The 14,034-nt window shown below is 35.1% G+C and overlaps 1 protein-coding gene across 3 annotated transcripts in view; it reads right to left on the bottom strand.

The window, feature by feature from the left end:
• The window catches only part of TRMT1L (tRNA methyltransferase 1L), a 52,532-nt gene that overhangs the window by 35,937 nt on the left and 2,561 nt on the right, over positions 1–14,034 (bottom strand). For 2 of the 3 annotated variants that reach the window (XM_025877867.2, XM_025877868.2), the window contains 6 exons: positions 11,180–11,287; positions 9,766–9,879; positions 6,565–6,629; positions 4,827–4,956; positions 2,912–3,035; positions 2,145–2,224 (listed from right to left, as the gene is read on the bottom strand). In XM_025877867.2, coding sequence (XP_025733652.1) covers positions 2,145–2,224; positions 2,912–3,035; positions 4,827–4,956; positions 6,565–6,629; positions 9,766–9,879; positions 11,180–11,287 — 621 coding nt within the window. The remainder of the gene's footprint in view (positions 1–2,144; positions 2,225–2,911; positions 3,036–4,826; positions 4,957–6,564; positions 6,630–9,765; positions 9,880–11,179; positions 11,288–14,034) is intronic. The other variant, XM_073900092.1, reaches the window with a different exon arrangement.

The following is a 14,034-nucleotide window of genomic DNA, read 5'->3' as shown; positions in this document are numbered from 1 at the left end:
TGGAATATTATGCAGCCATCAAAAATCTGAAATCTTGCCATTTGCAACGATGTGGAAGGAACTAGAGGGTATTATGGTAAGCAAAATAAGTCAATTAGAGAAAGACAATTATCATATGATCTCACTGATATGAGGAACTGAGAAACAAGACAGAGGATCATAGGTGAAAGAAGGGAAAAATGAAATAAGATGAAACCAGAGAGGAAGACAAACCATAAGAGACAATCTCAAGAAACAAACTGAAGGTTGCTGGAGTGGAGGGAGGCAGGAGGGATGGGGGGACTGGATGATGGACTGATGGACATTGGGGAGGGTATGTGCTATGGTGAGCACTGTGAATTGTGTAAGACTGTTGAATCACAGACCTGTACCCCTGAAACAAATAATACATTATATGTTAATAGAAATAATTAAGAAAGAAAAAAGACAACAGTTGGTGAGGATGCAAAGAAAAACGAACCCTCATTCGCTGTTGGTGAGAATGTAAATTGCTGCAGCCACTGTGGGAACCAGTATGGAGTTTCCTCAAAGAAAAAAAAATTGAATATGATCCAGTGATTCCACTACTGGGTATTTACCCAAAGAAAATGAAAACACTAATTCAAAAATATATATGCATCCTTATGTTTACTGCAGCATTATTTACAACGGCTAAGATATAGAAGCAACCCAAGTATCCATTGATAGATGAATAAAGAAGACAGTATACATACACAATGGAACATTATTCAGCCATAAAAAAAGAATGAGATCTTGTCAGTTGCAACAACATGGACAGACCTGGAGAGTATAATGCTAAGTGAAATAGACAGGGAAAGGCAAATACAATGATTCCACTCATACGTGGAATTTAAGAAACAAAATACACAGAAAAAAGCAGACTCTTAAATAAAGAGAACAAATTGGTTGCCAGAAGGGAGGTGGGTCGCGGGATGGGTGAAATAGATGAAATGTAAAAATAAAATAAAAGAAAATAAAGAAAAAGGGTGTGTAAGAGAAAATGCTGGGAATTAAATTTGGAAAAGTAGGTTGGGATCAAATTATGCAAGATATTAAATTGCTTTTAACCACTACTTTTCCCTGCAAAGAGGAACTTAAAAAGCACAGTTAACTCCTGTTTTCATCCTTTTGTTACAAAATTCCCCAAAATATACTCTTAAAACCTGTAAGAATGACTTGGATTACATACAGATGGCTTCTTAGAAATTTTCTACCCTTCCTGTTACCTTTTCTTTACTGTTAAGTTCTTTTGGGAAAAATGTTCTTAGTCTTTAAAATTCCCTCTCACCCCACAGCCGAATGACTAGGCAGTTTACTGCATCACAAAAAAAGAAAGACAACCAAACATCAATACTTCCTGATTGCAGGGAACAAGTATTCTTGAATAAAAGAAAATCTTATCTGAAACTGATCAAACCTGAAAATCCAATTACCAATTTACAGAAATACAGGAGACAGAAGAACATGTTATAAGAATCATGGAGATACCATCAGCAAAAATCTAGACTCTGGAAAAGTCTTCAAGGCAAACAAGCTGTATGTCAACAAATAATTATCACACATACAAACAAAATGATGGAAGTGAATATAGATTAAGAAGAGATTTAGACATATCAAACAATGAAATACAGTCTTTATTTGAATTCCTACTTGATTTTTTAAAACTGTTGAGATAATTGGGCATATTTAACATTTGATGATATTAAGAGTATTCTTAATTTTTTTAGATGTGATAATAGTATCATGGTTTTTTTTAAATCCTAAAAAAGATAAATAAAAATGCTTATCTTTTAGAGATCTAACTGAAATATTTACAGATCAAATAACGTATCAGTGATTCGTATCAAAATAAGGGGGATAAAGGATGGTGGAAGAAATTATGAGGGAAAGTGTATGGGATACAGCTACAAGAACAAGCATAAGTTGATAATTTTTGGAGTTGAGTGATAGCAAAGGATTCATTTATTATAGTCTACTTTTGTATATATTCGAAATTTTTCCACAAAATTTCAAATATATGGGTCTTTAAGTTTTGGTTCTTAATCAAAATATTCTGCCAGATAGAATACCCATATAAATTTCTAAGAAAAAATACTGCATAAATCTGATAATTAAAGTGGGGTTCCAAAAAAAGCATTACTTACCAGTGGCTCCAAAGGCATCTAGACATTCCAAAGGTTTTCGTTCCTCAGCCAAAGCAGCCAATGTACAGAATATTAGCTGCCTAGAAGAAAGTATAATGATTTGAAACAATTTTACTGTACCATGGCTTCATCACTGTAGATTTTATTTTATTTAAGAATAGTGAGATGGGGAGCCTGGATGGCTCAGTCGGTTAAGCGTCCTAACTCTTGATTTTGGCTCAGGTCATGATCTCAGGGTTGTGAGATCAAGCCCCACACTGGGCTCAGAGGAGCATGTGAAGTCTGCTTAGGATTCTCTCTCCCTCTCCCTCTGCCCGTCCCCGACCTCGTGCTCATACATTCTCTCAAAAAAAAAAAAGAATAGTGAGAATTGGGGCTCCTATTTACTGTACGACCTGTTTTAAAAGAAGACCGAGTAATATATTCCTTTCCTAGTAGTACAAGAACTAAACATTTGTGAAATTAAACTATCAATCTAACTGGGTTTTATAAACAAGCATTCACCATGAATAATGATTTCATAAATAAAACTGCCTACAAAAGCACCAGCCTGTTCATTAATTATATAAAGTTAGGCCTATTTTACTCTGAGAAAGAAATTAGTTTGGTAGGAAAAAAGAAAACAATCATTCTGAGAAAATACTAAAACAGATGATTTTCACTCTGTACCTAGTTTTAAATTTCACTATATTAGAACATAAAGATTAAGGTAAGGTAATCTGTAATAATTTGAAACATCCCATAACCCTTTTTCCAATTTATCTTACCGATTTAGTTTCATTTTGGGATTAAAATAGGAATCTGTTTTTTGAGGTATAGAATAGTTAGGACAAACTTGTACATCTGTGTCTGCCTCTTTCAAAATTTCATTAGGTGGTTTTGCAGCAGAAGCTAAAATGAAAAAAAAAAAGATTTCCAGTGAAATACAATAATTCTAAATATCTAAAACAATACACATTAAAAGAAATAACTTTCTTTTATAATACTTTGTTAATGTAATCAATTACGTAAATAACGAAAAAAGAAAAACAACCCAAAACTGATTTATTCAGTACTGTCTCTAGGAAAGAGTCGCACTCAAGTATTTGGTGAATTAAAGTTTATTAAGTTAAAATCTTATCTGCCAAGAACATCAATATATCTGTATTACGAAACCTAGTTAAGAACAATAAGCCTAAAATAACAAAATCTGGGACCCCTACTCCTGGGTGGGTCAGTCGGTTAAGCGTTTGCCTTCAGCTTAGGTCATGATCCTAGGGTCCTGGGACTGAGTCCCACATTGGGCTCCTTGCTCATCATGGAGCCTGCTTCTCCCTCTGCCTGACACTCTCCCCTGCTTGTGCGTGCGCTCTCTGACAAATAAATAAAATCTTAAAAAAAATAAATAAAACAAAATCCTAAAATACCTTTATTGTTCATCAACCACTATACTGTGTTTACATAGGTTGGCTGCTAAATATATCTTACTGTGATATAATGGTTATAAAGTTAGGATCTCTGTTTCATTCCATAGGCCATCACGGATGACTAAGAATCACTATACTTCCTGAACATGCTTGATTTCAGAACACTTTCATATAACTACAATTATAAAACACAAATTATATTCAAATGGGTATGAAGTAATGGGGGGAAAAAAAAGACTCTACATTTAGTATACATTAGAATCATTTAGATATGAACCCAAATGAAATACTGATGTGTTTGTGTGTGTATATTTTAAATATTTAAGAAATGAGACATATATATCTCTGTGGGGAAAAATAGATTCTTAATGTATGGATTTCTTGATAATATTATAATCAGAATGTTAACTACATGGCAACCATATTTCCCTTTTTACAGTGCCAAATCAGTTAACATTCCCTAGCATTGTATTTTATATTCTTCTACACCTACCAAAGTGGCATGTGACGTATCTCAAAAGATCAGCCTTTCTCAAACCAGATTCTATGAAAATATTAAGCTCTATAGAAAATTATTTCAGTATTTTTTTCAATTCTTGAAAGAAAGTTACATAATACCATTCTAGATGTATATGAGAGAAATTAATTCATTACATACAATGGATACCTTAGGGCATGAGGTCTTCTTTTTTTTAAAGATTTTATTTGTCAGAGAGAGAGAGTACACGCATAAGCAGGGGGAGCAGCAGGCAGAAGGAGAGGTAGACTGCCTGCTGAGCAAGAAGCCCAATGTGGGACTCGATCCCAGGACCCTAAGATCATGACCTGAGCCGAAGGCAGATGCTTAACCAACTGAGCCACCCAGGCATCCCGTTAATTCTTAAGAGGGGCTGCTTCAGTAATAATAAGCTATTAATAACCTGATTATCACTTCAGGATAATAAATGGTCTTTATATAACTCTACTTCCTTTTTCGAGTGTTTTTCAACAGTAAGTATAACATAGCTATATATAATCTTTCATTAAGATACCTATGTTTACTTTGGCATCAATTACTTTTTTTACCCACATTAAATATATTTGTTAAACTGAGGACAGTTGAATGTTGTTGGGAGCCTCACAGAAAGAAAACGAAACCTGAAGTAATGGATTAGTAGTTAACTAAATGATTTGGTTAAGTTCCTATATTTTATCTACCTGATGTCTGAGAAGAATAACTGGACCACTGTTTAAGGATTTACTTATCAACCTATGTTAATGAGATTGATCAACTTACCAGCAATATACCTGGATTTCGTCTCTCCTTTATTCACATGTCGCCTAACATGTCCCAGCATATCGGTCCTTCTGGTGATTGTTGCTGAACAAATGATACAATGATAATGGGCGCCCATTTTACTGGATATCTATCAAACAGAGTATTTAATTTAAATGTACAGATAAGTTACTAAGACAATGAAACAGAAATTTAAGATTGCAAATTTAAGTATTTTAGTCTATCTTGGGCTTAATGGTGTAGAAGATAGTATTAATATTGCCATCCGACTTTGAAGGGATCTTCACTTCCTTATCTATATTTATGTATGCTTTTTACTTACTTTATAATTGACCAAAACTTTAATTTGTTTTTCCCATTCATTCTAGTCAGCACATAACTGTACTCTATTTTCTATAAGTAGCACCTATAAAAATGGCATAAAATTAGCAGCACTGTGTAACAATTTTCTCCAGGAAAATAACGTCCTGATTTATAACGTTTGCAGCTTTCTGTGGTATGTGTACTCTACCATGTTCAACTTTAAGTTACAATTGTGTCAGATTTCAAGCTACTGATGTGACATCACTGAATGTGAGTCTGGGAAGAGAGGTGTAATATCCTACTAGAGAGCATGGTTACCATGCAGATATAATATATTTATAAAGAACGCAGACAATAGTAAAATAAATATCAGGAAGTAATGAGATTTGAGTACTCACTACCTTTGTTTGTAATATAATTTATGCACTTTGAAATTTATACAATTTAATTTTTAATGATGGCCATTTTTAACAACCAGCTTTCAAGGTTTCTAGAAATACGAGCTAGTTTCACCATACCACTGAATGTTAGAAACGTAATAAAAAGTCTAATAGTCCAAGTAAAAAATTTTCACTTTATAATTTCTCATTTAGCTGAGAATAAAAAGACTACTCCAATGGCTTTTTCCTACTTTTGATGCCTTTTACCCTTAGAGCTTCTACCTCCTATTTACTTGGGCTCAAACAGGAAATAGAGAATAGTCGAGAACATTGCATAGGGTTCCTTGTAGTACTGTCATTATGAGATTCAAAATGTCCTGGATAGGGTTGATGGACCAACCAATGTCCTGACTACTGCTTAAGAAATGCTTGGGTTTTTTTCTCCCAGCACTTTACTCTTTTTAGTGACCTGAAAAAAAATTAATAACGAGGACTTCTTAAGCTAATATGCATTCAGGATAGTATTACTAAAAAATATTTTGTAATTTGTATCCCCCCAAAGTTAAATGTATCCTAAAAATGAACATAAGTACTTTTAAAGATATTATTAAGATTTCAGAAAGTTTCTTGATTCTGTCCATTGACAGATTAAAAGAAAGAGCATAAAGAAGGTAAATACGAATTGACATACTGAGATATTTACTAAATCGCAGATATTGAAGGCTCTTATTCCATAATCAAAATTTATTTTAAAAGAAAAATATTACTTTTTATTTAAATTCTCCATTCCAAAATTAGTAAACAGGGTAACTTTCCTTTTGAACACAAGGAAAAAATTTATCTGAAAATTAAAAACTATAAAATGAAAAGTTCAATACAGCAACATTTTTTCATATATTTCATATTTTTTATGCTATGATATTCTGAAAGCACTCAAGATACAAAATCTTAAAGTAAACCTCATTGCCAAATATACCCACAGCCTTAAAGCGAAGTAAAAATTGTGCTTTCTTTAAAGAGGGCTAAATTTAAAAAGAAATCTAACATCTGATTACCTGTTCTCCAATAATGTTTGGTTTCACTGGTCGACAAGGTAAGTGACAGATGCACATCCTGTAACCTAAAGTGAAGAATTGATGGTTGTCATATCACTGTTCATTAAATATTCAATTATCATTAAAAATTATTAGCAAATTTTATTTTGTAAGAATAACTGGATTCTTCTTTTATTTATAAGGTCATAATTTATTTGAATGAGACTTAGTTTTATATATTTGTTATACAAGATATAGTACAAAAACAAATATATGAGATCCAGGTTTGAATTCTGGTTCTGCCAAGACTGTGTTATCTTGGATTTGTCATTTAGCTTCTCTGGGACTCAACTTTATCATCTATTCTCTGACATTGTGACTTTTTCTTAGGCTTCACCTTCTTTGCCTCATACTACCTTTGCCCATTACACAGCCTCTTTATGATATGGCACTTAGTTCTCTCCCATCTTCCTCATACGTCCTCTTCTCTCTCTTCTACTCTAAAAGGTAGATTTTCTATAGGCTTGATCTGCTACATGACTTTTCCTCCTCATTTCCTTGGTAACTTTAATGCCTTTTATGGTTGCAACTATCTCCCCTGGGGGAAGGAATTCCAAATTCTAGCTCTAGTTACTAACTCCTTCCTGAGGACTGGATCTCTATTTCTGATTGCCTGTTGAGGATGTACCACTGGGTTATCGGGTATTTCAAAATCAGTCAAGGACTAAATACATCATTTCGTCTTGAACCAGGTCTCTTTTTCATTTTTTAAATAAATGATAATGCCTTCCAGTTGTCCTAACTGTTAAGTGATCTCTAACTCCTTTCTTCTCATACCTTGCATCTAATTGTTTCTCTTACTTGTACGTATGGAAGTATCCCAGGATGCAGCAACCTTTTTTTTTTTTTCTTCCCATTGATATGTACTCCTATGGTTATCCCATCCCATCTTTTTTTCTCAAGATTTTATTTTATTTATTTGAGAGCAAGAAAGTGAGAAAGAGAGAGAAGCATGAGAGGGGGAAGGGTCATAATGAGAAGCAGGCACCCCGCTGAGGAGGGAGCCCAATGTAGGACTAGATCCCAGGACTCCAGGATCATGACCTGAGCTGAAGGCAGTCGCCTAACCAACTGAGCCACCCAGGCGCCCTATCCCATCCAGTCTTATGGCTTTAAATACCATCTATATTCTAAGAATTCCCAAACGTATATCTCTAGTCCCAACCTTTCCCCCAAACTCAAGATTCTACAGGCTACTTGACATCTCCAGGAGATGCATCTAAACCTTTGCACGCCTAAATCTGCAGGCCTGGCCTTTTCCCCCATACCTGGACCTGATGCAGTCTTCTCTGCTCAGCAAAGGATACCACCATTTTTATAGCTGCTCAAGTCTCAAGCTCAAGCATTATTAGCTTATTTCCCCTCACATCTCACTTTTTCTATTCCTTCAGCAGGTCTTATTGCTTCTACCTTAAACATATTTGCCAACTACTTGAGACTTGCTTGCTAAAACAAAAACTGTGATACTTGCCATCTACCAGATCACCACCATGTGAAAAAACCCAACAATTTAATGTACTTAAGAAAGTAAAGAAATGCCATGAACCATTTAAGAGATGAGAATAACTCAGAAGACAAAGACTAACCTAAGGGTTAAACAATGGCTTAAATAAAGAATACAAAAAGAACTTTTTGATAAAAAGACATGATTTACTACACTTTCTTATAAATAATTAAACATAAAAGACAGGACAGCCTCTGATTTAGTCTCTAATTCCCCTTTCCCTAAGTAACTAGTGATAACGTTTTACCAGTACTACTAAGAAAATAGTTCTGACTTCTTTTCTGGGTGTCTCATACCGGCTATTTCATCCAGTTTGGTTAAAACTCCAGATAACCACACTTAGCAACACCTATGCTCACAAAATCATATACAAATATAAGTATGCATATGCTTAACATGGATATTTAGGGCATTTTTTGTTTTTATCTAAATGTAGTATCATAAAATCTTACACACACACACACACACACACACACACACACACACACACACGCTGTTTTCAATAGCAGTTTATAGTGGAAATCCTTCCAAGTAAGCTAGTATAGATCTAATATATACTCCTTACAATGGCAGCATAATATTTCATGGTATGTACACACCATAATACAGTCAACCAACCCTCTTTTATTTTAGTTTCAAGTTTCTGTCACTAAGTAAATGCTGCAGTGAATATTCTTGTACATCTATCCTTATCAACTGATTCTTTTACTCCCAAAAGAGGGAGTACCTGGTGGAGAGATAAGCGTTTTTTAAACTTTAAAAATGTTGTGAGATCTCTTTCCAAAAATGCTATAATAATTCACATAATTCACTCTCAGAATCTAATAACTGATTTTATCTAGGAAGTCTTTTAACTTGGTACGATCTCATTTTTTTTTCTTTAATTTTATTCTTTATGAGACCTCTTATTAAATTTAGTCCCCCAAATTGTGTCATTTTTGTCACTACTATAATTGGTGCTTTTTTCTAATTTCCATTTATATAGAGTAGAGAAAGGTTATGATTTCAAATATTTATCTTATATCCCACTACTCTTACTAACTCTAATCTTTTTCAGCCATCAGCAGAAAAAAAGACATTGTCTTTTTTCCAATATCCATACCATATATTTTATTTTGTTTTGCATTTATTACTCTTTCAAAATTATGTGTCAGATGGTAGTTATTCTAACATAAAAGAAAAAGTATAACTTTTTAAAACATAGTTCAGGGACGCCTGGGTGGCTCAGTTGGTTAAGCTCTGCCTTTGGCTCAGGTTATGATCCCAGGGTCCTGGGATCAAGTCCTGCATCAGGCTCCTTGCTCCGTGGGGAACCTGCTTCTCCCTCTGCTTGTGCTTGCTCTCTCTCTCTCTCTCTCTAATAAAGAAATAAAAATCTTAAAAAAATAAAACATAGTACAAAAAGTTATGGGGACCCCCAGGACCAAGCAAAGTACCCAGTATGGAACAGAAGCTTAAAAATGTTTGCTAGAGTAAACTACACTTGCAACACCCATCTACTGCCTAGAGAGTTACATGGTCATTTACTAAGAAATACATTAAAAGGACATTAAATCCCTCATAATTTTAAATGGAAAATATTTATGTTCACAATAAAATTCCAAAACTTCTATCAAATCTTGACTCATTTACTTTTTAGCAAGCACAAAAATACTAACCTTCAAATTCAACTGAGACTTTCCAGTGTAAATTTTGAAGGTGACGACGAAGCTTATGGCTATTACAAGCTCTGAATTTCTCCTTAGGGCACAATGGACAAGACTGTTTGTTTCCTGACCGGGGGGAAAAAAAAAAAAAGAACCAATAAAACACAGAATAGACTATTAATGCCTCGATTTAACTACAAAAGAAGTAGCAGGGGACTCTCTCCACCCAACACACACACTTCTCAGATAATGTCTATGTTAACATTAGGGAGAGTCACCTCTGCCTCAACAGGTAGTAGTTAATAATCAGCACATGGTCAGTGATTGATTTTTTTTACCCTAAAACTCTCCTCTCTGGGGCTAGCTGATATCTTTTTTTGGGGGGAGGGAGGCTAGCTGATATCTTTGTTGCCACTGGAACAGAGAAAATGAGAAAGTGATAAAGTACATGATATCCCTCCAGCCAAAATGCCTGCAAGAGAGAGCATCACTGTGTACTTTGGACAGGGGAGAAGGCAGTACCTGTCACGTTCCCAGAGAGGCAGGAGCAGGGCAGACAGTGTAAGCACCTGCTCTGCAGCAACAAAAACAGTGAACATGCAGAGTAAGAAAAATGGAAGGAGTGAAAGGAGTAAGTGGGATCCCAGATAACTGCTATTCTGGGCCAGGGAGCATGGTTAGAGCCACCGTACCCTATTACTGAATTTCTAAGTTCTTCCTTCTTTATTAATGAAAAGATTATGGATTGTAAAAATAGAAGTCTTATTCAGAAATGTAATATATCTCAAATAAAAACTTTGATAGTAACAAAAAAATTAAAATCTCACATTCAGGTTTAAAATGATAAAAATATACAAAAATAATCAGCAACTCACTTAATTTTTAATCTAACAAATATCTTTAATATATAGCACACTGCAAGTATAGTCAAAATTAATTTTTCAATATACTCTGCTTACTTCAAAAAACCATGAAGTGATACTGAGGATGGAATTCAAGCACTAAGGATGGCAAGACAGTAAGAGAGGAGCTGGAGGAGCTTGAGGCCTGACAACAATGAGGAACTCTTGTTCCAGCCTTAAACTGCCCACCTGGGGACTTTGTTTACATGACCAAATATAAGCCTCTTGTTATTAAAGGCACTGTTTTTTGGATGTTACTTATAGCTAAATGCAATTCCTAACTTATAGAAGACACAGTCCTTATATATCCATGAAATTGTAATTTCCTTGAGGAACTGTGAAACAACTTGTCCCCACAGCACCTGTGAATGTAGAAGGCTACCAAATTCCTGAATGAAAAAGTTTTATTATTGCTCTAGTTCAGTGGCAATAAACAAGTCTACTCTCAGCAAATTTTCATGAGTTGAAACATAAAAAGCCAACAGAAATTAAGGGGGAAAAAAACCTTAAAAATATGGAAATACCTGCATCAAGATTATCTGAGTTCAATGAACTGGCAGAGTCAAAATCTTCAGCTACGAAGGCTAACTTCTCTAGATCAGCAAGCTGCCTCTGGATTGAGATGTGTCTCTCTGAAAGGAAATTTTAAGAGTTAGAAGATTATGTGTTAACAGTCTGAATTCCAGTTCTATTTTTATTTGATCACGTCACAGACACTCCACTTTTATTTCCTGTAGCATTGTGCCCTAGTGCCTAGATGGGGTATACTGCTGCAATTCTGCCTATAAAATGACAAGCGTGTCTCACAATGCAAGAAGTTGGGGAACAAACTCCACTGTGTAACTTCACACCTTTAAAGTTTTATCTAATTATTCAATATAATTCTACAAAAAAATGTTTTTACTCTGTACAAAATGCTGAAGTAAGAAACATAAGCCACATTTCCTATCTTTAAAGAACTTTCAACAGGGGCACCTGGGTGGCTCAGTCGTTAAGCGTCTGCCTTCGGCTCAGGTCATGATCCCAGGGTCCAAGGATTGAGACCCGCATTGGGCTTTCTGCTCAGCAGGAAGCCTGCTTCTCTCTCTCCCACTCCCCCTGCTTGTGTTCCTTCTCTCGTTTTGTCTCTCTCTGTCAAAAAATAACTTTCAACAGGCGAGAGAGATATTGATATGTTACCTACTAATTGTAATACAATGCAGGATGAAATGAATACCAGGGGTAAAGTAATATGCTGTGGGCATACAGAGGAAGGAGGAATTAATCCCAACAAGTGTCTTTGAGAATGTCTTCACTAAAAAAGTGGCATTTGACTGTGATATAAGGTATGAATAGAATTTCAATACGCAGAGACTTGGTGGCTGGCCTTATAAACTGAAGTAATCTCATGAAAAGCATAAGGTGTAGAAAAAAATACAGCCACCTCTATCCCATCCCTGTTGGAATGTAGTATAACTGGAGAATGGAAGTGGTAGAAGAACAAGCAGCCAAAAATGTACAGATCATGAAAGGCTTAAATTCTATGTAAGTTAGTCTGGACTGTCCTCTTCCGGCAATGTGAAGTCTTTGTAGGTTTTTGAGGGAGTGAATGGTAGGATCTGAAAGCATTTCAGGTTATGTCTGGCTATAGAACCAAAGATCAATAACTGAGGTGAGAAGTTAGGAATACAAAGGTACCGAACAGATGGTTTAAAAAAAAAAAAAAAGAACTTTGGGTATGAGAAATAACCATGAATGAAGAGTGCGTTCAAGAATGATTCTAAGATTTCAAGTTTATATGGTTGAGAGTAATGGTACCATTAACCAATAAAGGAAGAGGAAAACATTTTTGGCAGAAAAAAAGAGGAAAGGAGAAAAAGGAATTTAGTTTTTGACATAGTGTGTTTGATGTACTACTAGTACTCATCCTCAAGTTCAGTATGCAGTTGAGTTGTTTTTGGAGTTCAGGAGGGATATAAATCATAAATACATGGTAGGTGAAACTAGGAGTTGAAGAAAGCCTAAGGAAAAAAACATTGTGAAAAAAAGAGAAGAAAAAGGCCAAAATCCAGTCCCAGTAACATATTTTTAGGTCTCTCAAACATTACACGTTCTTCAAATATTTGTAAACTTTGGAATATATGAATAAATCTTTCCAAAGTACATTTAACATACTCTTGATTATGGGCATGGAGGATGCATTCCCTAATGCCACTAAACCCACTACTGATTAATATAAATGGTTACAATTCAGAAATGACATATGGAGGGATGTAGGTAATGTAAGAGACACTGAGGAAAAATAATGAGGGTAGATTCAAAAACAATAAAAGGTAAGGAGAATCAAGATAAGGCAGAAGCCAAGAAAAGAGAGAACATAAAAGATAACTGTTCAACACTAAGTATCACAAATAGTTGTAGAAATCAACAGAAAACTACTGGATTTAGTATTTATCAGGTCTCCAGTGACCTTTAAGAAAAAAGGTTCAGGGGCGCCTGGGTGGCTCAGTCGGTTAAGCGTCTGCCTTTGGCTCAGGTCATGATCCCAGGGTCCTGGGATCGAGCCCCACATCAGGCTCCCTGCTCAGCAGGAAGTCTGCTTCTCCCTCTCCCACTCCCCCTGCTTGTGTTCCCTCTCTCGCTGTGTCTGTCAAATAAATAAATAAAATCTTAAAAAAAAAAGAAAAAAAAGGTTCAGTGAGGTGTTCCAGAATACAAATGGGATTGGAAGAAGAAATATAGAAAATCACATAGATTTCAAAAAGTGTGGCAGTATAAAAAAGCAGATAGATCGTGCTTTTTCTTTCTTTTTAAGGAGAGACGTGAATATCCATAACCCAAAGGAAAGTAATGTTTACAAAGTAGGAGCTTGAATATATAAATACAAGAAGACTAGGAGCTGAAAATTGGCAGGAAAAGATCCCCAACCAGAGAGATGATGGTAAACCATAGGGCTCTCTAGTACTCATTATTCAATTAGGTTATACAGTTTAGAACCTTAAAAACCTTTTAAATTCTGTTCTTGGTATTGCTACCTTCATGCCTATTCCTTTCCAAGCTTCGCTCCCAGTTCCTTTTTTTCACCCTTCTATATAATTTGTGTCCTTGTTTGTTTCCCGCACAAATAAACAGTAAGCGGCAGGCGATATGAATTCCTCATTTTTGTAAGGGCTAAGTGCCTAGAACAGTATCTTGCACACAGCCGGCACTATGGTTTGTTAAATAATTTAAAAAAAAATCATTGGTCTTTTGGATGCAGCAGCACACGGAGTCAATAATTTTGGAATTCAGCACTATCGGACATTACTGCTGAAATTTATTAAAAGACAAATTTTTACCTCATTTTTAAATGAGAAAAACAAAGAGCAACAAATCTTGTTTAACTTGTCATACTAGGTAT

The sequence above is a fragment of the Callorhinus ursinus genome, unplaced genomic scaffold (genome assembly GCF_003265705.2).
Source record: "Callorhinus ursinus isolate GAN/ISIS: 27379988/994484 unplaced genomic scaffold, GSC_fseal_2.0 scaffold13, whole genome shotgun sequence".
Taxonomy (NCBI): domain Eukaryota; kingdom Metazoa; phylum Chordata; class Mammalia; order Carnivora; family Otariidae; genus Callorhinus; species Callorhinus ursinus.
The sequence above is the reverse complement of the archived record's forward strand: the minus strand, read 5'-3'. Positions and strand labels throughout refer to the sequence as shown.